This window comes from Festucalex cinctus, chromosome 13, assembly GCF_051991245.1.
Source record: "Festucalex cinctus isolate MCC-2025b chromosome 13, RoL_Fcin_1.0, whole genome shotgun sequence".
In the NCBI taxonomy this organism is placed as follows: Eukaryota; Metazoa; Chordata; class Actinopteri; order Syngnathiformes; family Syngnathidae; genus Festucalex; species Festucalex cinctus.
Genome location: NC_135423.1, coordinates 18,425,849 through 18,452,407, shown reverse-complemented (window position 1 = coordinate 18,452,407; position 26,559 = coordinate 18,425,849). Strand labels below are relative to the sequence as shown.

The 26,559-nt window shown below is 39.2% G+C and overlaps 2 protein-coding genes across 4 annotated transcripts; one reads left to right on the top strand and one right to left on the bottom strand.

Moving 5' to 3' along the window:
- Positions 1-196: 196 nt before the first annotated feature.
- On the top strand, positions 197-20,467 carry nox4 (NADPH oxidase 4). 3 transcript variants are annotated; one of them, XM_077540363.1, is made up of 21 exons: positions 197-347; positions 1,068-1,246; positions 1,504-1,616; positions 2,600-2,745; positions 2,827-2,922; positions 4,332-4,442; positions 5,597-5,681; positions 7,686-7,783; positions 9,149-9,176; positions 9,267-9,339; positions 10,796-10,876; positions 11,545-11,704; positions 13,074-13,238; positions 13,345-13,407; positions 13,929-13,989; positions 14,464-14,545; positions 16,213-16,332; positions 16,432-16,540; positions 17,808-17,876; positions 18,249-18,349; positions 18,418-20,467. In XM_077540363.1, exons 4-21 carry the CDS (start codon positions 2,689-2,691, stop codon positions 18,536-18,538), a joined length of 1,680 nt encoding a protein of 559 aa, XP_077396489.1. In that variant the 5' UTR covers positions 197-347; positions 1,068-1,246; positions 1,504-1,616; positions 2,600-2,688; the 3' UTR covers positions 18,539-20,467. The 3 variants fall into 3 exon arrangements, 2 of the variants coding, with proteins under 2 accessions (XP_077396489.1, XP_077396490.1); XR_013287815.1 differs by lacking the exon at positions 18,418-20,467 and having other exon boundaries at positions 16,432-16,535; positions 18,249-18,336; XM_077540364.1 differs by lacking the exons at positions 18,249-18,349; positions 18,418-20,467 and having other exon boundaries at positions 16,432-16,535; positions 17,808-17,891.
- Positions 20,080-26,559, bottom strand: tyr (tyrosinase). Its single transcript, XM_077540365.1, has 5 exons — positions 25,550-26,559; positions 23,953-24,169; positions 21,981-22,128; positions 21,715-21,896; positions 20,080-21,635 (listed from the first exon to the last, which is right to left on the bottom strand). Exons 1-5 carry the CDS (start codon positions 26,375-26,377, stop codon positions 21,388-21,390), a joined length of 1,623 nt encoding a protein of 540 aa, XP_077396491.1. The 5' UTR covers positions 26,378-26,559; the 3' UTR covers positions 20,080-21,387.

Sequence of the window (26,559 nt, the reverse complement as noted above, 5' to 3'; positions counted from 1 at the left end):
CAAATGAAGAGAAGGTGTGGCTTGTTTGGAAAATCACTTGACTCCCGTGATCACTACAAACGAGGTTTAGGTACGTCATAGTCACCATCACAAAGAGATCTAAAACATTTCCATAGTTTGTGACATATACACAAAATCAGGGCTTAACTTTGCGAATTTCCCTATACTGTAAGGCATGACAAGATAATGTATTTTAGTAATGTCACTGGAACATTTATTTCCAGGACACCAGATTTAACAACATTGTCTTGATTGAATTTCTATTATGAAACGTAGACATAGCCAGCCAAGAATGCAGTTCGCGGTTTAGCCAACAGATGACGCTCATTGTCAAATAATTCAGCAGGGTATAGTAGCCTATTACAGTATACATAGCAATTGTCTCAAAAAGAGATTCTCCATCAAAGTACTCGATTCCAGTAAGCCTCAGGTTCTCCACCTTACATAGGCCTACTTACCGTGGTCAAGAGATTTCAAAAGAAATGCATGGTGGAGGATTTGTTGAATCAGTAATACATTTCCCTCCTAAATCCATTATTATTATTATTATTATTATTATTATTATTATTATTATTATTATTATTATTATTATTATTATTATTATGTAGTTTTAAATCATGTTTTTTTTTAGTTATTAAATGTTTTTAAAGTTTGCTGTATAATGTTGTAACATTGTCAGTGTATGTTCTTTTGGTTAATGTAACCGACTTTGGTTTTCTCTTTGGTCTGAATGTTGCTAACTACTGTGTTTGTTGATGCTTCTTTCCTCGTGTAAACCACAGTGAATTGCCTTGTGAAATTTGCTATACAAATAAACTTGCCTTGCCTATAAAAAATCAATTATTAAAGTAGTTTATAGTAAAACATAAAATGCATAAATATTAGTATAAATAGCTATTTTTAAACCATTGTTAGATGTTATTCTTTACAAATAAATGTAAAAAAAATAAGAACAACTATATGCACTTTAGTACCCTCAATTCCAGTACTTACTTAAATCCATCCATCCATCCATCCATCCATCCATCCATCCATCCATCCATCCATCCATCTTCTGCTTATCCAAGGTCACAGAGGGAGTAACCTAAGCAGAGAAGCCCAGACTTCCCTCATCTCAGGCATTAGTCCAGCGCTTATCGAAGGATCTGAAGATCACCCGGTCAGCCAAGAGGTCTGTCCGGCATGCCCTGGGTCTTTCCCAGGCCCTCCTCCTAGTGGGACGTGACGTGAGGACCTCACCGGGGAGGTGATATCTTGTGCAAGATTGGTCTTTATTTCCACTTCATGGATCACTCTCACTGACTTGCACATATTGATGCTTTCATCCCACTCCCCAGTTTCTTTGCTGGTGCTTCTAAAGTAATTGAACATGTATGCAAATTAATCACATTACATGTAGTTTCAAACAGTTCTGTCAAGTTTGAATCTAAACTGACAAAAGACATTCATTCAACGATAGTAGACCTGAATCACTTCACTACATTGTATTATTTTTTTTCCCAGAATCTGATAACACGCTTGACCCACCCCAGCTGTGTAGCAGAGTGGAGGTAGTCTTGCATGTTGTGGACTGGAGCGTGAAAGGAGGAGGGGGCTCTTTGCCTGCAGGAATGTAGGTAGGTAACTCTCACGCCCCAATGTGTTGTTACTGTATAGCCAGTGAGGGACCTACCTCTCAACCTGCCGCCATGACGATGGGATAATTTGCAAGTTATTGACATTGTTTGGTAGGCCTATCGGTTTACTGATGATTCTAAATTTTGTTTGCTTTGAGACAAGAGAAGTCTGATTTAAAGACTCATTCATTTTTGAGTTTGTCTTTTTTTTTTCATGTTAAAAGTGAGGCAAAAGCGCTACTTGTGATGAAGCGCTAGATTTTAACTAGTAGAATTTTACAATGCCACGTTTGTCAAGTAGTAGCCTACCAGTGACAATTTTGCCTCAGCGGTAGCAGGTTTATTAATTAATTAATTAATTATTTATGTATTCATTTTTTTACTTCGAATTGTTGTATGCGTTGCTTAATGTTTGTTGCTGACTGTATTTTGTTGTTTCTCTCTCTTTCTTTTTTTTTTTTTTTTAAACAATTATGCCCCCTGGTATTGATTGTGTAAAGTGTTGACAGATTATGTCCTCAGTTGATTGTTCATATGTACTCATGTGTAATGTTGTGCTTGTGCCTCTGTGAGGCGCTCGAACACTTTTCTTGTATCTTCCATTGTTCTTTTATCTTCTTTTTACTTTAAGCCTGAACGCTGTTGAGTGCAGACGTATTTTGTTGTGCTCTGTAATAAATACGCCATACTTGGCTAAAGAAACTTCATCTTTCCATCACCCATTCATCCGAATGCATTGTTAAGCAGGCAAAACTTAACATAAAGACATGGCATTACTTTAATTTACAAACAAACAAAAAAACAAACAAACAAACAAACAAACAAACAACTACTGTGTGCCATACATAGTGAAGGATAGTGACTCGAGCGAGACGAAGGCGCCCTCTTGTGGCCGTTAAGAGTGACACTGATAATGGTCGGCTGTCTCTCTCCTCTCACCCCCTCTCTGTCACTCTCATGTACATGCATGCTGTTCAACTTAGGTGGAGGGAAAGAGCTGGCTGGCAGGCAGGAGCTCTCTCAGACACACACGTACACATGTCGGCACTTTAACGAGAAAGTCGGGGACATCATGGTTGTGTCAGCGCGGAGCTGGCTCGCCAACGAGGGAGGAAAACACTTCGTCCTGGTAGGGGAAGCTTTTCAAACTTTTTCAGCGTAATGTAGTTAGTGACTAGTTCAGAATTGAACTGTATTTGTGTCCGTGTAGATGATGTGGTTGGGAGCTAACATCTGGCTCTTCGTCAAAACCTTCCTGGTGTACTCCAGTGGACAGCAGTATCACTACCTCTACAAGATACTTGGGGTAAGCGCACACACACTTGACCTCAGCTACCTCTGTCATCTTGGGTCACATATCCATGCATTTATCTTCTAAAATGAACTTATAAAAATCACAATTCCACAAAAGAAGGTCAGCTTAATGATTTTCTGTCAGCACACATTTACACCAGTGATGACTTCACTTGTGGCCTGACACGCTTTTCTAAGTTTAGTTTTCATTCACGTCTTTGGAGGACGATTTGTGGTGGAGGTTTGTGTGTCACCCTTGCAGCTTGAATGAGTCTATGTGTGAGAACCAAAGGGGCAGTCAAGAGTGACATGCTTAGACACACACACACCGGTAGGAATTTGATGCTTGCAGGGCCGTCCACGTGAGTGTCAGTGTAATTGTTGTCACAAGTTCCTGACTGTGCGTCTGTGTGTGTTTTTGATGCACAATCCAAAATAAATGAACTCTGACCATTGTCAGATCAGGTCAGGTCAGATGTTTTTCTGGCAAAAGTGGGAAAAAAGTACCCAATATCTTAAAATCAAGCAAAAATCAGTGCAGGATTTTTATTTTATTTTTTAAGGTGGACAAACAAGCAGCATGTGTGAGCTTCTCATGTGCTGCCTGACCGCTGGGAAGCACGGGGGAGAAAAGGGGCAAGTATGGGCATGCTGCTGTGCTGGCTTTAACTGAATGCCTTGACAGAGGGCTTTAGTCTGTGTGTGTGTGTGTGTGTGTGTGTGTGTGTGTGTGTGTGTGTGTGGGTGTGTGTGTGTGTGTGTGTGTGTGTGTTGTACACAAATGTGAGATTAAATTTTTCAAATTGTGAGATTTAACTTCAAAATCGCCTTTCCAATTCACATCTATAATGTGTTTATGAGATTTTTATCTACTTTGAGGTTTTGCTCTCATCTTATTTTTTTCTCTTTGAAAAAGGCTTGAAAAGAAAAAGGTACAAGATTAGAGAAGTATCAGCATTATCTTCAAGATTTTCATTGCAAAAACAGACCTCTTTTCGGTGACTTATCTTCTCTGTACTTGTACAAGCCACTTTGTTGTTTTGTCATCTGGCAACTCTAATAAGAAGAGACGGCACCAACAGTGCTCAGAGAATGACTTTAAAACTGAAGCCAAAGCACAGCCAACAGTGGGCATCAAACAGCCCTAATTACTGATGAGTGGCTGGTTGTGTGGGGCCAGATTACACAGCTGACATCCTTCACGTGCCACTTGAGGTAAACAGCGCAGTTTTCACCCTGGTCAGGTGATCTTCCACTTTGCAGAATTCATGTGGCGCTGGACAAACTACTCATTTTGTTCACCAATTATTCACAGGGGGGCTTGGCGTCTATCCCAGGGTGGATGGATGGACAGTTTTTAATCATGTCCATTGAAAATATAATTCAAATGTATATTCCCATCCCTTGTGTGTTTTCCGCCAGCTTGGACTTTGCATCAGCAGGGCTTCTGCATCCGTGCTGAACCTCAACTGCAGCTTGGTGCTTTTGCCCATGTGTCGCACCCTGCTTACCTTTGTCCGAGGAACACACACGGTAGGAAGTCATTCCTTTACATTCGGGTCTGGATTCAAAACGTGGCACATTTTGCTTCATTTCCCACTGATAATACACAAATCATAGTCACACAATTCTCATAATATCTATTAAGGTGTACATGGTGCTAATCCAAATTGGGATTGTTTCAGCAGAGGCTAGCAGATGCCATCTTGGACCAATGCTGGAACAGATAAGAGACTTACTAAGAGTTAACCTTAAACATTTCTTGACAATAATATGCTATATGTAACCTCACTAGTCTAAACATGAAATATTACATTTATGGAAGTTATGGAATATGAGTTCTGCAGCAAAATTCAGACAATTTTATCCATCTCAGGGAGCATCCAATTTGCTACTTGCTGTCGACTAAAGATGACATCACAGTTGCTCAGGGCTCAGCCAACAACCAATCACAGCTCACCTGTTACCTGAAGCTGAGCTGTGATTGGTTGTTACCCAAGACCTGAGCAACTGTGATGCCATTTTCACTCGACAGCAAGTGGCAAAATGGCCACCTTCTGATAGTGATAAACACTGATGGATTTTGCTGCTTAACTCATATTCCACTAACACAATATTAACCAAATATACCAAATTTAGACTTGTGGGGATGCAAAGAACATATTATTATCAAGATTATTTATTTATTTTTTATTTTTTTTGGGGGGGGGGTGACTTCATTGTCAGCTGTTTTCAGAGCAGTTTCCCCACGGTCAGCCATTTTAGAACATTTTAGACAGCTCTTTCAAGACCCACAGAATGTTTTTTTGACAACACGAGACGCACCAAACCTACCAAAACAAGTGCAGGCTCTTTTCTTTCACTAGGAAAGAGTTTATTTCTAGCTTTTTCACGTTGATTAGCAGTAGAAGATGAATTGCTTTCAGCAAAAAATTGTGAAAAATGTAGCTTTTTATTAAAATAGACATAATAGTAATTTTAAGTTAACTCTAATATTTTTGCTTTTGTGAAATAAATATTACTATGCATCAACAAAAAAAATGACAAAGAAAGGGCTTTTGATGGCAAAATGTACAATATACAACTAAGAAGCATGTCGCATACAACATTTCAGTATTGTCTGTGAGGATTAATCTTGAATTATATTTTATTCTATCTGTTGTTTGTACTTTGGCCTCCCGCTCAAGGTATCAAGCAGAAAGACCCGGCGACTGCTGGACAAGAGCAAGACCTTCCATGTGACTTGTGGGGTTGCCATTTGTATCTTCTCTGGTAAATACAAAAAAATAATAATAATAAATTTTCCAACCCATTTGCTGTGTATGTGCACATTTGTGTGAGTGCATAACTGGATCCATGCGGGTTCAACATTCTTGCAGTACCAGCTGCACGTCCCTCCAGCTGCTGGGTATGTGTTCTCAGTTTTCGGGGTGTGTGTGTGTGTGTGTGGGTGTGTGTGTGTGTGTGTGTTCTTGTGAGTCTTCTCCAATGACATCACTGGAGCTCCTCGAAGCTTTCTTGGTTGCTTTCACCGAATCACCATTGCGTAGTTTGCTCTTATCCATTTGTGTTTGTATTGTTTCACAGTGTAGCTTTTCTTTGAAAAAGGTCTTGGGTTATTATAGGTTTGGATTTGTCATTTTTAGTAGTTTTATTTTGTTTGGAGTTTTGTTTTTTTAAATTGAGTTACTTTTAATTCTTTTTTAGGGCGGCTCTGTTAAAAAATGTTTAGTTTGAGTTAGTTTCAGTATTCATTTTTGTTTTTAAAACAATGTGTATTACTTGTATGCAATATTTAATAAACAACATGGTAAAAAAAAAAAAAAAAGCAACGCTTTTCTTACCTAGCGTTGCATTTCGGCTGAGTTAAATGAAAAAGCAGGCGAGGCGAGCCGTTGAAGCCAAAAGTCAAGCAGGCAGCGTCGTCATGTGAAGGTGCTTTTCTATTGGCTGCTGCTGGATGACGTCACTTCTGTGTGACACATTTTCAAATGTCCTAATTCCGGTTAATGTTGAAAGTTACTCCAAAGATTCATGTATTAAATTAACAAAGACTAAAATGAAGGACATTTTCACTGTTATGATAGTTAGTTTTTTAGTTAGTTTTGTTAACGTAAAATGTAGGTTCAGTTTTCCTTAAAGCATTATTGTTTTTTTATTTTATTTCGTTAACGAAAAGGTTTTTGAGTTTTAGTTTTAGTTATTTTGTTCGTTTTCGTTGACCTTGCTGAGGTTATACCATATGGTTAAATCAGCTGCTGGCACATATATAGTACTGGTGTGCACATTTTTTAAAATGTGAAAAATTAAGGAATGAAGATGTGTATTTCGGCTTTAGTGAGTCACTCTTACAGTGCATAGTTGAGTACGCCTGATCAATGAAAAGAAGGACATTTTGAGAGGATAAATTGAACAGCAGTTATGGTTGTCTCTCACATACTTTTCACTCACGAGTGTCAAATCAATGCAGCTGGCAGACCAGTAAGCGCATGGCGAATTCCAATAACACACTTCCCAAAACAGATACTTGTAACTCTGTCTGTGTCAGTGATCGCCGTGGGTTGCCGACAGATGGATAATTTACATTTTGTGATACAGTATATCAACTGCAAAGAGTCCAACACAAAGAAGATATAGCCAAGGGTAGTCGTGGACGTGCACAGCAAAATATTTATTATTATTATTTTTTTAAATTAGTAGATCTTGTGTTTGGAATATACAATTTTTCAAACAAAAGACACAAAAAGGACCTACAAGGACAGACATCTGCTATTCAGCATGACGTCATTTTTAAATCCTATCACCTTTCTTTACACTACATCAATTACACACACATATACACACAGCTACACAACTCCCTCGAGGCAAAGGTCTTGCGTTCTAATAGAGAAATTCCAATGTTGTGAGACAAAAGACAATGAGAACTAAGGGAGGGGGTGTGAGAGCGAGGAGATGTGCAAAGAAGTGTGGGGGTCGTGGGAGTGGGAGAGGATGTATGTTTGAGAAAAAAGACCCTTGTGTCTCATGATTGCGCCCTCTAATACACATCAGCTGTTAAATGGCGGCATGGCTAGCCTATGATGTCAGTGAGTGTGTGTGTGTCTGTTTGGTGGGATTGTGTACAAGTGAGTCAGGAAGACATTTTGCTGACTTTCTGCTGAATGGACAAAGAAGTGTGTGTTTGCACATCTGCTAACACTTCATTTGGACAGTCAAATGTGTTGATGCTTGTGAGTGAGTTATCTCTAACATTATTGCATAATCTTCTTGTTCTAGTTGTTCATGTCTCTGCCCACCTTGTGAACGTTGTCAACTTCAGTCGCAGCTACTCAGAAGATTTTCCAGCTCTTAATTTTGCTCGCTACAAAGGAGAGGTGAGTAACCAACATTTCAGCATATGTACCACTACTTCGTCAACAGATATTGAGAGCATATGTACAGTATATTATGCATGGAGTGCTCCATGATCCCGTATAGTCATCCTTCTAAACAGTCAATCCGATGCTTCTATAATACATATGATTTTAATGGGCCTCACTTGCCAAGGCACTTGATATAACAAGTCTACACACCCCTGTTCAAATGCCAGATTTTTGTGACTTAAAAAATGAGACCAATACAACTCCATTAGTTTTTTCTGTTATAGCTTTTTTTTTTTCTTTTTTAATCTTTTCACACAGCAAGTCAAAATAAACAAGTGAAATTATGTGTTTGCACAAGTATGCACACCCTCTTACATGTTCAGAATGAAGCAGCAACATTTAAACGCATGTCAGAACACACCTGCCACTATTAAAATTAAAATGTCTTAAATTAACCCCAAATACATTTCTGATATTGTACTTGGCTTTCCTTACCTTTTTTTTGCTATCTAGTAGAAGCCTGACAGTTTTGTGCTGTTTGGAACTGTTTATAATTCCCCATACCTTGTCTAAAGCCTCGGGTGTCCGGTTGGGAAAAAAAAGCAATTAGTGGTGAACATACATTTTGGAATTATGGCCAAAAAGATCAGACTTGGTTCTATAGGCCCAAAGCACATTTTCCAACATGTGTTTGGGAGATTTTGTTGTTTATATTTACTTCCCCTCTCTAAAAGATGAAAATATTGGTTTCAATTTAGTTTTACAGGTTATAGACCAAATTGTTGGTGCAAAAAGTTTTGAAATGATTTATCTTGGTGTCATTTTTTTAATATACAGTGTTCCCTCGTTTTCCGCTGGGGTTAGGTTCCAAAAAATACCCGCAATAAATGAAATCTGCGAAGTAGTTAGCTTTATGTTTTACAATTCTTATAAATGTTTTAAGGCTCTAAAATCCCCTACCACACAATTTAGACACTTTTCTCATTGAGGCATTTACATGTTCTCACATTTCTCTCTTGTTCAAACATTGATAATGTTCAAAACTTCATAAATTTTATAAAATGGGTATATTACTGCAAAAAAATATGCAAAATTGCACTTAAAAAAAAATCCGCGATACAGCGAGACCGCGAAAAGTGAACCGCGTTATAGCGAGGGAAGACTGTACCACAAAAACCTGGATTTTGAACAAGGGTGTGTAGACTTTTACTATGCACTGTAATGGCAACTGAGGCCTATTGCGTGATATGGTAAAACTGTGGAATTTAATCGTTTCCGAAAGAACTAATTTGTTGTTCAGAACTGTTGTCAAATAAGACTTAATGTTATGTTCAGACATACAACATGTTCATATTTTGACTGTTTCTTTCTGCCTAGGACCCAAAACTAATCATTCTGACCACAGGTAAGACCATACTGTATGTTTTATTCATGCTTATCAGAGGTGTATTTTAACCGCTCATCTCTTCTGGTTGGCTGTCTAATTGACTTTCAGCTCCAGGAATCACTGGAGTTCTGTTGGTTATCATCCTTTTCCTGATGTTCACTTCCTCCTCCTACTGCGTACGGTAGGTGATCATCACAGCATCAGCTCTTTTTTTGTCCTTTAAACGTTCCAAATCCAGTCAAATGTCTTATCAGTGTTTCTGTGCTTGCTGGTCTGTCTCCACTCAAGTCTTTGTTGTGCTGTCGCTGATGACTCACGCTGTGCGCGTGTGCAAAAGAGAACAGAGGTCTGTTACAGAGCAACTCTACTAAGTGCTTCACTCATGGCACAGTCATTACTTAGGTCACAGTGGGTCACTCGCTCTGCATGCGCGTCTGTGTGTTTAAGTGCGTCCTCTTTTCTGCCTTCAGCAAATGAAGAGAGGTTAAGAGGAATTTCCAGACTACTCAAGAATAGAGATGAGGTTTTAGATAAGCGAACCAAGTGTCTGTACTATCTACATCATATGGTGGGTGCCCAAAGAGTTTTACAAAAACTCACATTCACTAATTTGAGCTGGAATGTACAGCAGCAGTGCTGTATTGAACGCTTGTGGCTGCTTGCTGCTGTTCGAACTCCAAAAACATCAAAAGTTTGACTTTTTAGTAGTGTTGTTCCGATACCGATACTGGTATCGGCAGATGTGCCGATACTGCATTAAAACAGTGGTAGCGGTAGCGGTGACTACTCACCAGTAACATGCCGATACCATTAATTAACCATTAATAAGTATCGGTATGGTATCGGTATCGCCTGATACTGCAAAGCTGGGTATCGGTATCGGTATCGGAACAACACTACTTTTTAGTTTAAAATGACTTACCTTAATCAGAATCCCGCTCCGCATTATGGCAACAGGTAGAATCCAAGTCAGTTATTGTGCCTATTGGTGTCGTATAAAATAAATTCTCCACACCAGCAGGCATTAGTGGCATCCTAAATTAAGATAACCAGCTGAGGAAACGTTCTCTCTAGGGAAAATGGCTTTTATTATTTGCTATGCGTGACGGCGTGAGAGAGAGTCTCACAGACAGGTTTGGTATACTGCCAAGATGGGCTTCATTTAGAAAGGACGACTAGACAGTTGATTTAAAGCTCATTACTCATACTCGCTTTTCCACTCCTGCTCAAATCCCCATTCGACTCACCACCGGCTCGTGCACAGCCCGAGTTGGTACGTAAAGATGAAAGAAGAGGGGCCCAAGCTTCTAAAGAAGTTGAAGTCAAAGTGGTTACTGGAGAGTTGAAAATGTTCATTGTGTGTGGTGTTTATAGGGGTCGTTGTGTGAAATGACCCCTCCAATATTGACCTCTGATGTCTTGCTTACTCAGGCTCTGAGCTGGGAGTATGCACGTATGCTCGTGAACAAACTCAATTTGCTTTCTTCTTTTATTGTCTTTGCTCTTTTTTTTCATCTTTGTCCCTCAGTCAGCTTTTTGTTCCCCACAAAAAACAGCTGTCTTTAAATACACCACTTGTATTTCAAAGACTTACTTGGAAACACAACATTAATATGTTGTCATTTTACTTATTTCAGAATATACAACTATGAAATCTTCTGGTATACACACAACCTCTTCATCATCTTCTACATCATTCTCATGGTGCACATGGTCGGGTAGGTATTGATTAGCTTCAGATCATTAATCGTTCGTAACACAACCTGTATGTCTTTCTACACTCTCATCCAAACTATGATTATCAGCAATTACGAAAGATATTCAATCAGAAACTTTACTGCATATCCGATACTAAATGCCATTCTCGGCTTTTCATACATGCAACAAACATGGGCTGCTCTCTTGGAAAACAGATTTAAGCATATTTGTTGCTGACTTATGGGACACAAAATTGTCATGGCAACGTTAACATGTTAAGAGAAAGGGGTTTCTTCTAGAAAAGCTGCCTCACATCAAATGTACGGACCTACTTGGCATCAATACCAAGAGAACTACACTTTTTGACATTTCCAACAAACTGTAACTAATTTTATAACTTAACTTTTATGCGTCATACTGCAAGATGATTCCTGCTTTCTCCTGCTTATATTCGCACACTGTAAATCTGCGCAGGGGCAGGCTAGAAGAAGTTTTGGTATTGTCACACACTGGCGCCAAGGGCACAGCCAACATCTCCCAAACGAGCAAAATTAGTCTAGTCCGTCTATGCGCATATTTATGCCACGCCATGTGTCAGACCTATTCTGGGCACAAATATAAAGCCCCTTGACTCTATGTTATGTGGATGTGTCAAACTGATCACCATCTATTTCCATCTTCTGAAAAGAGGAGCACTAAAATATCAGACTAACATCGAGGCCCACCCACCTGGCTGCATACGAGCCAACCACAGCCAAGCAGAGCAACAAGGGGAGGAGCTAGAGAAACGTGAGGAAGAGAAGATGCGATGCAAAGCAGAGGCTCACTTCCAGCCCCACTGCCCACAGGTTTGTGTGTCTATTTGCCATGTAGAGCGCATTTTTGCACGTGCACCCAAGCTGCAGTGACCCTGTGAAGTGGATGTTGTTTAGCAAACGTTGGAGGGAGTGGGTACTGTTTATTAGAGGAGTGGTGCTGCCAAGGGAGGGACAGTCATGCTTTTTTTATTTATTTATTTTTTTTTTTACATCAAGGTCTGTGCTTGTGAATGTACTTCCTGCAGTGTGTGATTATGTGTTTGCACATGGTCGTTAAGCTACAAGGCGGTGCCATAAAATCCCCTTAAAGCCTCCTCAGGCTTTAGAGGAGCTGAGAGCAATTAGACTGCAACAGGTTACACGCCAAAAGAGAATAGGTAACAGCATACACATTGAACATATGTCATCCATCCTTGTTGCCATCGGGACTGTTGCAATATAGGCAGCAGCTGGGTTGGTCACAACGATCTACTTCTCCTGTTTTATGGAATTGCAACATGCACCCTTGGCTAATTTACCATGAATTGTTATTAAAGTGACATCTGGAGTCGGATGTCCTAAAGGTCATGCAATTTTAATTTCAAACGACATTTTCGGGAAAATATGCCTCCAATAAAATCTTAATGCACGAGGTCACACAGGTCTGCGCGTCATGATATGACTTGGAAAATTACATATATTTGAAATGTTTTTATATTAAAACTAAGATACATATCTACATTAAAATACATATACTGTAATTAGATAATTTGTACCAGTAAAAAGTTAACAGAAATAAACATGTAGTTTTTTTGCACACAGTATAAAGCACCTAACATTTTGAAACTGTGAGTTCCTGTGTACTGATTCATCTGGGGGGCGACCAGTTTGACACACATTTCTGAAGTAACACATTTGCTTAGTGACTAGGGATGGAACGATAGCCAAACATTGCGATACGATAAATATCACGATATTGTGCGGAGGTTGGCAATATAAAAAAAACCCTCAAGATATTGTGTTAAAAACTAACCATATTTGCCCCTCCCCCTCCCCCCCCCAAAAATAAAAAAATAAAAGCACATATTGAGGGGCGAAAAAAGCACAATATTGTGTTTTTGTACATAATGTGACTCCTATTGGCGACTATCATGGTCTATGTAATTTACAATTTTGTGTTCAGCTGAAGTAATGTTATAAAGTATTTTTTTATGGATATGTTGAAAAATATTTGATAGTGTGACTGACTTATATGAGAGATAACTGCTGCAGTGGCCAAAACATACCTAATTAAAATTAAAATGCGTTAAAATCATGACATGCGCTGATAATATTGTGGTTACTTTAATACTGCGATATTGCAGTTATCATTTGTTACATCCCAATTAGTGACCTTCAATTACTGTATGTGTGCAAATAGACATGGCTGTGGGTGTCAGGCCCTCTGTGTCTCTACTGTGCGGAGCGTCTGTACCGCTACATCCGGAGCAGTGAACCGGTTACCATAGTGACCGTCATCAGGCACCCCTGTGATGTCATTGAGTTACGAATGCTGAAGAAAAACTTTAAAGCTCGTCCCGGACAGGTAAGATGTCCGTTTGGTTCCATCTCAGATAACATGCTCTTCTGTTCACATAATGGCAACATCCTCTTTTTATTTCTCAATTTGAAGTCCTTACTTTTTCCCACAGTATATTGTTCTCAACTGTCCCAACGTCTCGTCATTTGAGAACCATCCGTTCACGTTGACGGCGGTAAGAGCGCAGCATCTTCTCACACATTCCTGACATGTAACATTAAAAACACATGAGTGCGTTCCCATGTTCTCGCTTCGCTATGTTATCATAGTGTCTCATTTTGGAAAACATGCACTTCCCCCCCCCCCCCCCCCCCCCCCTTTGCTACTTTTTTAGTCACTTGATTGACAGCAAGGACTTCTTGTGATTTAGCCGCACACATTTGTCAGGTTCCTGGAAACACGCACACAGTGCATGATTGGTGTAGGACGGTCGAGAGAATCACTCTGACAGAGAGCAGACGGACCCCGGGGGCCAACAGGAAGACTGTACATGTGTATCCATCCGTGTGTGTGCGTGTAATTCACCAAGATTAATGGAAAAACATGTTGCTATGGAAAGCTATCGCACATGTTATTTATTTGTGTGTTTTATAGTACTTTCCAGTAACTGACTCGTCTCAGAGTCTACAGTGTGTGTGTGTGTGTGTGTGTCTTTGTCTTTCTTTGTGATTCACTGTCTGCTTTGTAACTTTACAGTGTCCCACAGAGAGCAAGGAAACGTTTGGCGTCCATCTTCGGGTGGTGGGAGACTGGACTGGTGAGTATATATGCACACACGCACGTTTCAGAAGAAGCACGTTTTCGATTTTCTCAGTGAAAGGTCTCCAGTACTATTTCTATAAAAAAAAATATTTGTGTGCTCGTGTGTGTATCTGTTGTCTACCTTGAGCTGAGCAGGCCTCTGTGAAGTAAATTTGTTCCTTTTACATCCAGTACAAAAGGGGCAACACCCCAGTGGGAGCATGCTGTTTCCTTTGGGAGACTACGACAAATACAAACTTGCGCACTTGTGTTGAGAACACAACAGGGGAAGTCAGTTTGTTTGTGTTGGCTGTTGAATTGTCCACAATGACGTGAATATAAGGAAACGTTATACTTGAAGTGTAAAGATATGTTAAAAAACACGTTCGTGAATCAAATATAGCATTGTTTTGTATGTGTTGTGTTACATTTCAATAATATCTTCTCGTTTATTTGAGGGCCAAAATAATTATTTTCCCTTCATCCTCAGAGCGCTTCACACAGCTGTTACTTCCTGACATTAGAAGAGATTTGGAGATCCTCCCTGTGGTGCATCAGAGGAGATACCCCAAGTATGTGTGTATGTGTGAGAGAGATTGAGATTGAGGAGGTGGGAGTTTGGTTGATTAATTCTCATGCAAGCTTAAAATCACAGCGGGGTGAAAGGTCCTGACCAGCCCACTGACCCTCTGACACTGTGCTCTTCCTGTTCTGAGTGTGTGAGAGGCATACATAGAAAGACTTGAGGGAATGAAAATCTTTTACTGTTAAAGTGGAAGTCAACCTGAAACAGTTCTTGATGATAATATGTAATATGTGACCTCACTAGTCTAAACATGACATTCTGATTAATATTATTTTTGTGGAATATGAGTTACGAAGATATTGAAGCCGTTTTTATCCATATCAAGGGCGGCCATTTTGCCACTTGCTGTCGACTGAAGATGACATCACAGTTGCTCAGGGTTCAGGCAACGACCAATCACAGCTCACCTGTTTTCTGAAGCTGAGCTGTAATTGGTTGTTACCCGAGACATGAGCAACTGTGATGTCATTTATTTTTTATTTTATATATATGTACATATATATATATATATATATATATATATATATATATATATATATATATATATATATATATATATATATATATATATATATATATATATATATATATATGTATATGTATATATATGTATATTAGGGCTGGGTATTGCCGCCAACCTCACGATACGATACGTATCACGATACAAATGTATCCCAATACATGATCTTAAAGGCGATACGTATCCCGATATTTTACATTAATTTACTTGCATTTTATAATAAAAGTCATATGTATACCTAAATGATATGTTTATTATGCTGGATGACAAAAATCTTTTTGTTCCTAGCTCTCCTGGTTTGGGGAAATAATATATATATATATATATATATATATATATATATATATATATATATATATATATATATATATATATATATATATATATATATATATATATATATATATATATATATATATATATATATATATTTCTATATATATATATATATATATATATATATATGTGTTTTTTTTTAAATATTTTTTATTTATTTATCTATGTATTTATTTATTTATTTATTTGTCCACTCGGCTACTTCTTATTAATTTACTGATGTAAAATTTATTTAAAAAAACAAACAAAAAAAACTTGTATACTCAAAAATGTTTGCTTTGTTCTTGTTTTTGTTACCTTATTCTTTACTGCACATTCAATTTCTGCTTCATGTACAGCACTTTGTATACAAAGCGCTTTATAAATAGTTGAGTTGAGTCATTTTCACTTGACAGCAAGTGACCGCCTTCTGATATTGAAAAAAACGTCTGGATTTTGCTGCTTGACTTATTCCACTCATGCAATATTAACCAGAATACCGTATTTAGACGAGTTGGTCTGCATAGAACATATTATTGTCAAAAAATATTTTGGGGGGTTGACTTCCCCTTTTCAAACACTTCTGAAACAGTATCCACTGATAGTCCAGAAAGAAAAAGAGTCACATGCATTCCCCTGATGCTGTTCAGCAACTGTTGCAGACATGACGCACACATATAGACAAACACAGCAGGATTTCAGATGCAGGATGTTTATGTGAGCATGTGTACTTAACCCAGAATAGGAAGTCCAATTAATTGTTGGTGTGTGTGTTAATTTGTGCTGTACATTGTTGTTGTCCCCACGCGTATGTTCAGACTTTATGTGGACGGCCCGTTTGGAAGCCCCTCAGAGGAAGTCTTCAACTACGACGTCAGCCTTTGTGTCGCGGGCGGAATCGGGGTCACGCCGTTCGCCTGCGTCCTGCACGCTCTGCTGTGAGTGCTGCACACTGTACGTCACATGATTGGCGCAGATTGCTTTCAGCTGTCATTTTGAATGCTTCTGCCTGTCTCCCCTCCTCATTGTGGACCCAGTGACGGCTGGACAGGGTTCAGGTTGAAGAGGTTGTACTTTGTGTGGGTCTGCAGGGAGCTCCAGTCCTTTTACTGGTTCGCTGAGCTGCTGTGTGCGCTACATCGTAAGGTTGGATCACACTCGCTTTGTTAGGAGCAACATCTTTGGTTCAATATTAGCATTCAAATAGATGTTTGTCAATTCAAATGACTTGAAGACAGCTCGTTCCACTAGTGAGAGATTAGACATTTGCCTCAAACTGTCTGGACTTGCCTGTCTAGAAGGTGAATGAAAGTTTCCCAGGCTTTATAGGGGACATATCCAGGGCTTGAAATAAGCGGATTGGCATCACAGTTTGTGTGTCAAAATTTGAATTTTGTGCCTCATTCAAACACAGTGAAATGTAAAACTGAAATTTAAGTTAGCCTATTGATGTTTACCAACAATTTTTAATATTAATCTTTCTCATCAACTAAAAAGAGCAAATGTGAGAAGAGTCTCCTATTTCCTGAGCTAGTTAAAGTTCCTAAAATCCTTATTGAGGATTATTGTCGAACAAGTGAATCATCCAAACAGATTAACTGTAATTGCTTACAGGTAAGCACTATAAATGATTGTAAAGGGCCTTGCTCTTAAAATCCTTCCTAAAAATTGTCAGAACATAGAAAATAATTGTATATAAAAAGACCACTTATTTATTATTATTATTATTTTTATTATTATTCATCCATCCATTTTCTTGACCGCTTATTCCTCACAAGGGTCGCGGGGGGTGCTGGCGCCTATCTCAGCTGGCTCTGGGCATTAGGTGGGGGACACCCTGGACTGGTTGCCAGCCAATCGCAGGGCACACAGAGACAAACAACCATCCACACTCACAAGCACACCTAGGGACAATTCGGAGCGTATTATTATTATTATTATTATTGTTATTATTATTATTATTATTATTATTATTTTAACTATTATTATTATTATTATTACTACTCTTATTGGGTGGAACAGTGGAAGAGTGGTTAGCACGTCCGCCTCCCAGGTCTGAGGACTTAGGTTCGAGTCCAGGCTCCGGCCTTCCTGGGTGGCGTTTGCATGTTCTCCCCGTGCCTGCTTGGGTCTTCTCTCTGTGTGCTCTGTGACTAGCTGGCAACCAGTCCAGGGTGTACACTGCCTACTGCCCAAAGCCAGCTGAGATAGGCTCCAGCACCCCCCCACCCTTGTGAGGAATAAGCTGTCAAGAAGATGAATGGATTATTATTATTATTATTTTGTGTAACTGGAAGGAAGACAGCTTTTGCGTTGAAGGAAACCATCATTCATGGAAATGCTGCCACCATGTGGTTGATAATGAACATTACGATGGAATTAATGAAAATGTACTTTTTTATTTCCCATCTAGCTATGGCATGAAAACAGACCTGACTACTTTAACTTGAAGCTGTATGTCAGTCAGGCGGACAACCTGCAGGTAGGTGACGCACAGGTAAGCACAAAACAAATACACAGCCACCTCCTGGCCATGAAGGGGCAGCTTCAAAACAGAAGAACATTTCTGTCGAGTTACAGTTTTTAATTCGCCAGAAGCTCATTTTGTATTTCATGAGGGAACGCACAGGACAATGCTCCGGTTCAAACAGAGCTGTCTCCATGCGAAATGGAAATTTTAGGAGCCTCTTTGATTGTCAGTGAATAGTGTTCACACCTGCAACAGTTCAAACTGCGTTTTTTTTTTTTTTTTTTTTTTCATTCTTAATCTGGACACAAAAATAGAGACCGAGGGTATTGTTTGATTTATTTTGTATGTATTTAAAAAAATCATAAATTGTCTTGTATTCTGTAGTGCTTAACAGAGGAGAAGTACCGCCCGCTTGCATCACGGCTGCTGGAGGGTCGACCCAGGTGGAAGTTACTGTTCGATGAAATTGGAAGGACCAACAAGCAGTGAGTATGAAAAATATCATTTTCAGCTTGCTTCAAACAGTCACATTGTCCTTGTGTTGTCTTTTCAGTAAGCGAGTGGGGGTGTTCTGTTGTGGACCCAAAGGCATCTCCAGGACTCTCCACAGACTGTGTAACTCGGCTCACTTTCCTGGAACTATTTTTGAATTTAACAAGGAGTCCTTCAGCTGATTGGGCTTCAGCAAGAAAATCAGCATTTGATTCAAACACTCAACAGTGGAATAAAACACTACATTGGCTTCATGAACCTTGGCTATTTACAGCCAGACTGTACAGTACTGTACTCCTTATTATCCCTGGCAAGATGGTCTCAACCTAAATGGAGTCTTTACAAACGTCTCTGGAAAAGCATCAGCCGCTGAAGTTCACCGGTGAATGTGAACACTCCATCTCTCTATGAGCCACTCATCGTGTGCTTCATTTTGGAAGCTGCTAATGGATTTGGTGCTTTCTTTGGATTATGGAGTCAGTGATGGCCACAAACACAACTCAATTAGTTAATCTCTCTTTGGACGTCACATATGGAGAAGAATCATTTAATCGTGCCAGGATGGGGAAATTTGTATATTTTCTTTGTGTTTACACTTGATATGCATACCAACACAATTGTACATTACAGCAGTGCCTTGTGATACGAGCCACGTTTTTCGAGAGCCAAGCCGTTTTTCAGCCTTTTTTGTGTGTGTTAACTTGCGAACACAAACTTGAGATAAGAGCACTGTATGTTGACAGTGAACTCAACTCGCTTAACAATAAACAGCACTTTAGCAAGTACAGTAGTGAACAATTTAATTAAAAAAAGAGGATTCAAGCTGTTTGTTGCCACTCCAAAATCAAGTTTACTATCAATTAAACATAATGATTACACGTTGTTGACAACTAGCAGAAGCTTATTTTAATATTACTGTACAATGTGTACAAAAGGGCACGCCATTTACCTGCTAAAATATAGCAAAAGATCCGTTTGTTTGTATGACTGTATTGTATTTTACTGCCCCCTGTTGGCCAAGCTGGGCACAACAGAAGGATCAGCACCATGAATCTTGAATAGAATATTAAATCACAATGAACAAATTGTTTACTACTTTTACATTGTATTTAACTTTGTAATCACTGTTATTGTTTTGTTTTTCTAAAGTACATTCTATTATCATTATTTCCTTTTTTTTTTTAAATTTTTTATTCTAATGCCATTTCCACTCATTCCGATGAGAAGGATGATTTGTGATATTAGTGTTTTGAGTTACAAGCGAGAATTAAACTCGTATCTCAAGGCACCACTGTAGATAAGTGGGGAAAATATTTTATGTGGCAGTGATGGAAGAACAAGCTTGATAAATTGTACAAAAAAAGAAGCGGTTGTAATTAATTCTTGAATTCATTTATTTTGTTTTGTCATATTTTACAAGTGGTCAGCATGTCTTCATCGTTCATAGTTCTGAGGTTTGGGGTCCACGATACCCACGACCCAAGTAATCTAGAATAATGAATGGAAGTTTTTTTTTTTTAATTATTATTTTGAATGTACATCAAATTGATTTATCTCCCCAAAAGAGACAAGGGCATTGAATGTTCCCATTGACGAGAGTCCTTCACTACGTTTGTTTGAATCCGAATTTAAAATACAAACATCTTGATTCACTCAAGGGGTAAGATGATACAAAATGTGTGTAGTTTCAATTCTTTACAAATAGAAGGACCACACAGAACAATCGGATCAGATCTGATTTTAATGCAGCAACTCACAAACATTTCATGAGCTACTGAAAGGTCACGTGCATTCCGATCCACGAGCACCAGTACTTGCATAAAAACAGCGTCATTAAAGTGGAAGTCAAGTCAGAAATGTTCTTCGCAACATGTTGTATGTGCCCCCAATAGTCTAAACATTGTATTTTGATTCAAATTGGGTTAGTGGGATAAGAATGAAGCAGAAAAAGCCACCCATTTTCATCCGTTCAAGGAGTTTTATGCAGCACTGCCCCCTGCTGTTGAGTGAGTCAAAGCGCTTTCTGGCTTTGGTCGGGTGGATTGTTCTTACTAGTTATTCCACCAACCCAATTTTAATCAGAATACTAGTGGAGGCACATTTTTATTTATTTTTTAATTTACACATGACCCTCACTTTAAATTGGATCATCATAATGTCAACAATAATTAAGACATTTAATAGTGATTCAAACCCATTTAATTCTGAATAAGGAGTATGTTAATAAACAACAACTTCCAAAGTGAGCTCTTTCACTGAACTCAAGTATTTCGATTTATTATTATTATTATTATTATTATTATTATTATTATTATTATTATTATTATTGTTATTATATAATTTCATTATTTTTACATGGAGATTTATGAAAGTCTGTTACCAGTGTGGAGGTGCATGTGTATCCCGCTGAATGTTCAAAATATGAGCAATATGATCCTGAATGAGTTCCATCTTGCTATTTATAAGTGTCATGAAGGTCAGTGCACACAAATCAATCATCAATGTAGAGCATCTAATATTAGGAGTAGGATTCTTTTATTGTGCATCTCCATCCATCCATCCATTTTCTTGACCACTTATTCCTCACAAGGGTCGCGAGGGGTGCTGGAGCCTATCCCAGCTGGCTCTGGGCAGTAGGCGGGGGACACCCTGGACTGGTTGCCAGCCAATCACAGAGCACACAGAGACGAACAACCATCCACGCTCACAATGTGCATCTACAGTGTACCCTAAATATTGCTGTAACAAATGTTTGGCATGATTGTGACATTGCTAAAATACTAAAAATGTACAGTCGATACATGGTTAGTTGTTATAGTTTTGTAATGCTGCCTAGACTACATCCATGATGATTTTTTTTTTTTTTTTAATGAGAGAAAACGTGATTTGGGTGCACTGACTCTTTACCAAATGTTATCTTGTATATAAGGAAGCCACAGGATTGTCATGTTGTTGTTATCTAAACTTATATGTATGCGGCCAGCATATACAGTACCATTTGTGAGGGTGTGCAACTGTGTGTGTGTGTGTGTTACAGAGTAGTCTGGTAAGAAGCTGAACCTTCCTCTGAGCTGCTCTGAAGAAGCGGCTGCCGTTCTCCGAAAATGGACGCCCTCTTCCTCCGCTGGTTCCGTTTCCACTTCCTCCTCGCCAAGACGGCCATGACGGCAATGATGGCCGAGATCAGCGCCCCGAGGATGCCGGCTCCCAGCAGCCATGGCCAGATCTGCTGGGCCTGCTGGAGGTAAGGTGTCAGGATTTCTTCAACGAATCGCTGGCCTGCAGCGAAGGCAGATGGCATGACACGAGTTCAGACCTGAAATGCTGTTAAATCCAAACATCTCACACTTGCACTGACCTGGATCCAACAGGTAGGCATATTCATATCCCATTGACTTAGTGGAGAGAAAATTGTCTCCATTTCTATAAAGAGGCAGGAATGGCACCATGTAATAGCCATCATTGTGGCCAATGGGAGCGTTAGCAAACGGATAGAAGGTCCGTGCGGGCTGGTGCGTTCGAAGCCAGCGCTCAAAGATGCTGCTCAAAAGAAGACCATTACATTTGGGTTATAGTGCGGTGAATGAACTGGAATAACGTGTGTGTGTTTGTGATCGACTGAACCTGTCTATGAAAGCGTGGTGCAGGAGGAATATGGGGTCGTTGGCGGAACCCTGCACAGAGGACATGGAGCCGTTCATGAAGACGTGCAAGGAGTTGTGCATGGTGCTTTGGCCTTGAACCGCAAAGCCTGTCACTGGGCTGGCGAAACCTGACGGAGGGAGGAAGAGAGCGTGGGCACACTTTTTTATATTATGGATATGCTGTTTGGAAAATGGATGAATGGAAAAATATCAGGATAACTTAGCATTACAACTATTGTAAGCAACATTATTACAGGTGAATATTTGGCTGTAATTAAAAAAAAAATGCATGAACTAAACATTTCATGCACGTCTGATGCTGTATTTTTCTTTTGATAAGCAAATGTGCAGCTTGATTAAAGTTTGCATTGCGAGAAACGCAAGAAAACAAATCCTATAACTGAGTTATTATAGTTTTTAAATTTTTCATTTTAATTAGTTTTTATTTCGTTTTGATTTTTTTTAATTTAGTTAATTTTAATTAGTTTTCATGGTGGTTCTGTGAGTTTTTATTAGTTTTAGTTATTTAATAAATGCTTAGTTTTAGTTTAGTTTTAGTTAGTTTCATTATTATTACTTTTATTATTATTATTCTTATTATTTATTATTATTATTTTTTTTTTGTGTATTACTTGTGCGCATTATTTAAAAATCACCATGGGAGCAACATTATTTGAAAGTGCTTTTCTATTGGCTACTGCTACATGACGTCGCTTCTGTGTGGCACACTTTCAAACGTCCTTATTCCGAAAAACAAAAAAAAAACAAAAAAAAAACAAAAAAACGTCCTACTTCCGGTTAATATCAAAATAAATCTACTTAAAACATGATTTTAACTCATCCCAAATGCTCATGCATTAAATTAATTATCAAAGATTAGGATGTTTTTGCTGTAATTATTTTGCTGAAATTATAGTTAGTTTTGTAAACACAAAATGTAGTTTCAGTTAGTTTTCATTTTTTTTAAAGAAGCATTTTCGTTTTTATTTTATTTTGTTCACAAAATTGTTGTTTTTTTAAGTTTAGTTTTAGTTTTTTCGTTAGTTTTAGTTAACTAAAATAACCTTGTCCCATAAATACATAAATACTGGGATAAAAAAAATACATATTTTTATGGCCTGTATTTATTTATTTGTTTGTTTGTTTGTTTGTTTGTTTGTTTGTTTGTTTGTTTGTTTGTTTGTTTATTTATTTATTTATTACAAGAAACATTTGGGAACTTTTTCTTAGTGTTCACATTTGTAGAAGTAGGTTGCCACCTACTCTTAACCTAGCCTATCTCACGTACTTAGAAGCCTCACAAAAAAAAAAAAAAAACACGGACTGAGAAGGACCGTGTGTACTCACCGCGATCAACAGAAGTAATCCTGCTTCACTCGTATGAGCACTCGGCGCTCAATCCGTGTATTTTTGTGAGGCTTCCCATTATCAAGCATTCGCTGAAACTGCTGAAGCACATGCCAAAAGATGGGCACTTCTATCAATCATCAATTCCAGTCAATGTAATCGTTTTAGTGTTCTACAGTGCTGCTTTGAAATTAAGAAACTTTAGCTGTGCAACAGTGGCCTCTATCGGTACTAATTGTAATTACAGGCATGGACCAGTCGCAGAACTTTACTTGGAACATTATTTTAAAGGGAAATGGCAGGAAGCATATACTCTAATGCGTGTTATTATTTGCTGTCAGAACAGATGATTTGGATAGATGGATAAATTATGTATACATAGGTGTGACAAGCCTCTGATTTACTCAATTTAATTGATCATGTCGGAAATAGATTGAGCAATGGACATTGTCACCACAATGAATATCTATCCCCGTGTGAGTTTTCAAATGGGCCAAAAATCCAAAACATTCGAGAGATTAGCCTAAGGATTACATTCCCATGTAGGCATGTGAGTACAAACAAACGTATTGGCGTGTTTTTGTGTGTGCGTCTACTGTTCTTACCCTCAAGTACGTTCCTGAAGCTGTTGTTGGCGAATCGGTCCATAGATCCGGTCTCGTACTCGCGGAGGCCCACGGCAAAGTCGACGTCAGCTGACGTTGGCAGTCGCTGTACTCTGTTGGTATCGTGGTTGCCGGGGTTACGCAACAGTGGTCCTTCCCCTGTCGCGTTGCACAATGCCTCACGACTGTTGTATTCCTCAGGCTGAGTGCAGATCACCTAAAACGGGCGGATACAAAAATAATTCAACTTTTTTGTTTAACATGAGTTTTTGTGCATAGTAACCGAGGATGAAGGACAAAACTCAACAGGAAAGTGCACATTAAATTGTCCATCATTGTTAAATCAATTGAAACATATTTATTATGGATATAATAATGTGCCCTTAATTAATGCCAGGGAGTCTTTTACAGTATTGTGGCATTTCATGGAGTACCACTATTAGTACAACGGCGACCTCTAGTGGTACTCAATAGAATAACGTACTTTAAAGTCAAAACTGTGCATCGTTTTACAAATCAATTCAAATCAAACAATCAAATAATTAGTATCCAGTGCAGTGCATTTGATAAGTACAAGTTGTATTTAACCACTAAATACAATACCTTCACATTTGATCTTTTTTGTTTTTTTACACAAGTAAATACATTTTACATCAGTAAATTAATAAAAAGTAGCCAAGTGAATAAATAAATAAATAAATAAATAAATACATAGATAAATAAAAAAAAAAAAATATATATATATATATATATATATATATATATATATATATATATATATATATATATATGCACACACACCATATACAATAAAAAAATCGATGCACTATCTCTTTAAAAAGAAATGCTTTACAAATTATTTGATTTGGAAATCAAAATACACCCGAAATGCACATGCAGTGACGACTCTCTGTAAATTCCTCTCTTGAACTTAAAAGCTCCACCCTGACATATACATATGCTTGTCTCGGTTCCTTCGCACCAAGATGCCACAAGATGGCGCCAGATCCCTATCTTATAGGACTACCATCTTGCGGCAAGGGAGAGGGGACACCTGCGATTAGGCATGTTTTCAAGAAAAAAAAATCTGCAAAAAAGGTTGATTCGAGGGTAGGTGGGCAAACATCGTATCCATTCCATTTTCATGTATTCGGGTCATGGATAAGGAGGACCCTATTTCAACTGACCTTGGTCGAAAATCAGGCTAAACCCTGTGTGGTTGCCAGCCAATCAAAGGGGACATAAACAACTACGTTCACATTTTGGCCAATTTAAAGTTTTCACTTAATCTTAGAAGGATGATTTGAAGATGTGGTCGTTGTGTATGTACTGTATGTACAGTATACAATAAGTACAGTTTACACCAGTTTATGAAGCATTTAAATCATTTGGGCACATCTAATTAGCATCTTAAACTGATATTCTTGGTTAAACTGTGCTCTAAAAGGATCTTCTTTTTTTTTTTCCTATTTTAATTGGTTAAATAAGTGGAAAAATGTTTTTTTTTTCTTCATCAAACAAAACCACCTTTTGAGCCAGTGTTCGGGATTTTCATTTTACACACTTAATGAGAAGAAGTTAATGAAAATATTCTTGCCTTCCATGATGAGAAGACCGACGCGGGGCTGATGAGGTTGGGATTGAAAGGGCTGCGACCCCCCATCAAACTATCAGTGCACACCTCACAGGTTTGGGCGTCCCTCCAGTCCCAGTACGGGATGGTGAAGTTAAAATCCCCTGTCAGCTTCCGTATCTCATTCTCCCAGTGAAGCAGGTAGACCCGATGCCAGGGCAGAAAGGCTGCGGATTCGTGGGCGAAGTCGATGTCGGTCCACACGTTCCCCGGCCCCCCCAGGAAGGCGTCCCGCGACACGTAGTAGTGCATCCACACGAACAGATCGTAAGTGTTGATGTCGGCGAACATGGGGTTCTCGCCGTTTTCGCCCATCTCTGGTCTGGTTGCCGTGGCGATGACATAATCAGGGCTGATGGTGTTCTTCGCCAGGTTGAGGTAGGAGATGAACTTCTGCTGATCAGCAGCTGACAGTGTCAGGATGTTCCGCCGCACCGACTCCCTGTATTCTGCGCAGTTTGCTCCCCAGTAGCCAAACTTGCACTCCCCGCAGTCAAAACCGCCGTAGTTTGCCGCACAGCGACAGGTTCGGTTGTAGAAAGCCAGGGGCCAGCGCTCCCTGTCGTCAATCCCGCTGTGAGGGTACTGCGGCCCGTGGGGCTCGTCTGACACCACCACCTCCGTGCAGAAACCGCGGCCTGACAGGGCGCCGCATGCCGAGCCGTCTCCGTCCCACACGGGGCAACACTCTTTGGTCCGTAGGCCCTCGGCGTTGGCGCACGGCCGAGGGAATTGGCTAAAGCAGGCACCGAGAAGCTGAAGAAGAAGCACGACTGGAAACAGACACCTCATGATGAAGTCAGAAGTGAGCCCCTGCTGAAAAGTAAATGTGACTTCAGTCTAAGTCACACACAAACCCTGCTAGTACGTTCTCACCCAAGCATCCAAACTCTCCTCACCCAACCAGCAGTCTACTGTTCCTTGCAATCTCATTGAATTCATTTAGGGGCCGTCCTCAGACAGAATGTGTAATC

What these genes read in the sequence shown, in the direction of transcription:
- nox4 (XM_077540363.1), top strand. Translation starts at nt 2,689, where the DNA reads ATGGTTGTGTCAGCGCGGAGCTGGCTCGCCAACGAGGGAGGAAAACAC. An exon ending in CTCATGGTGCACATGGTCGG is followed by an intron (nt 10,877 to 11,544) that starts GTAGGTATTGAT and finishes TCTTCTGAAAAG; the next exon opens with AGGAGCACTAAAATATCAGA. An exon ending in ATCCGTTCACGTTGACGGCG is followed by an intron (nt 13,408 to 13,928) that starts GTAAGAGCGCAG and finishes GTAACTTTACAG; the next exon opens with TGTCCCACAGAGAGCAAGGA.
- tyr (XM_077540365.1), bottom strand. Translation starts at nt 26,377, where the DNA reads ATGAGGTGTCTGTTTCCAGTCGTGCTTCTTCTTCAGCTTCTCGGTGCC. An exon ending in CTTCAGGAACGTACTTGAGG is followed by an intron (nt 22,129 to 23,952) that starts GTAAGAACAGTA and finishes TCCCTCCGTCAG; the next exon opens with GTTTCGCCAGCCCAGTGACA. An exon ending in TGCCTACCTGTTGGATCCAG is followed by an intron (nt 21,636 to 21,714) that starts GTCAGTGCAAGT and finishes CCTTCGCTGCAG; the next exon opens with GCCAGCGATTCGTTGAAGAA.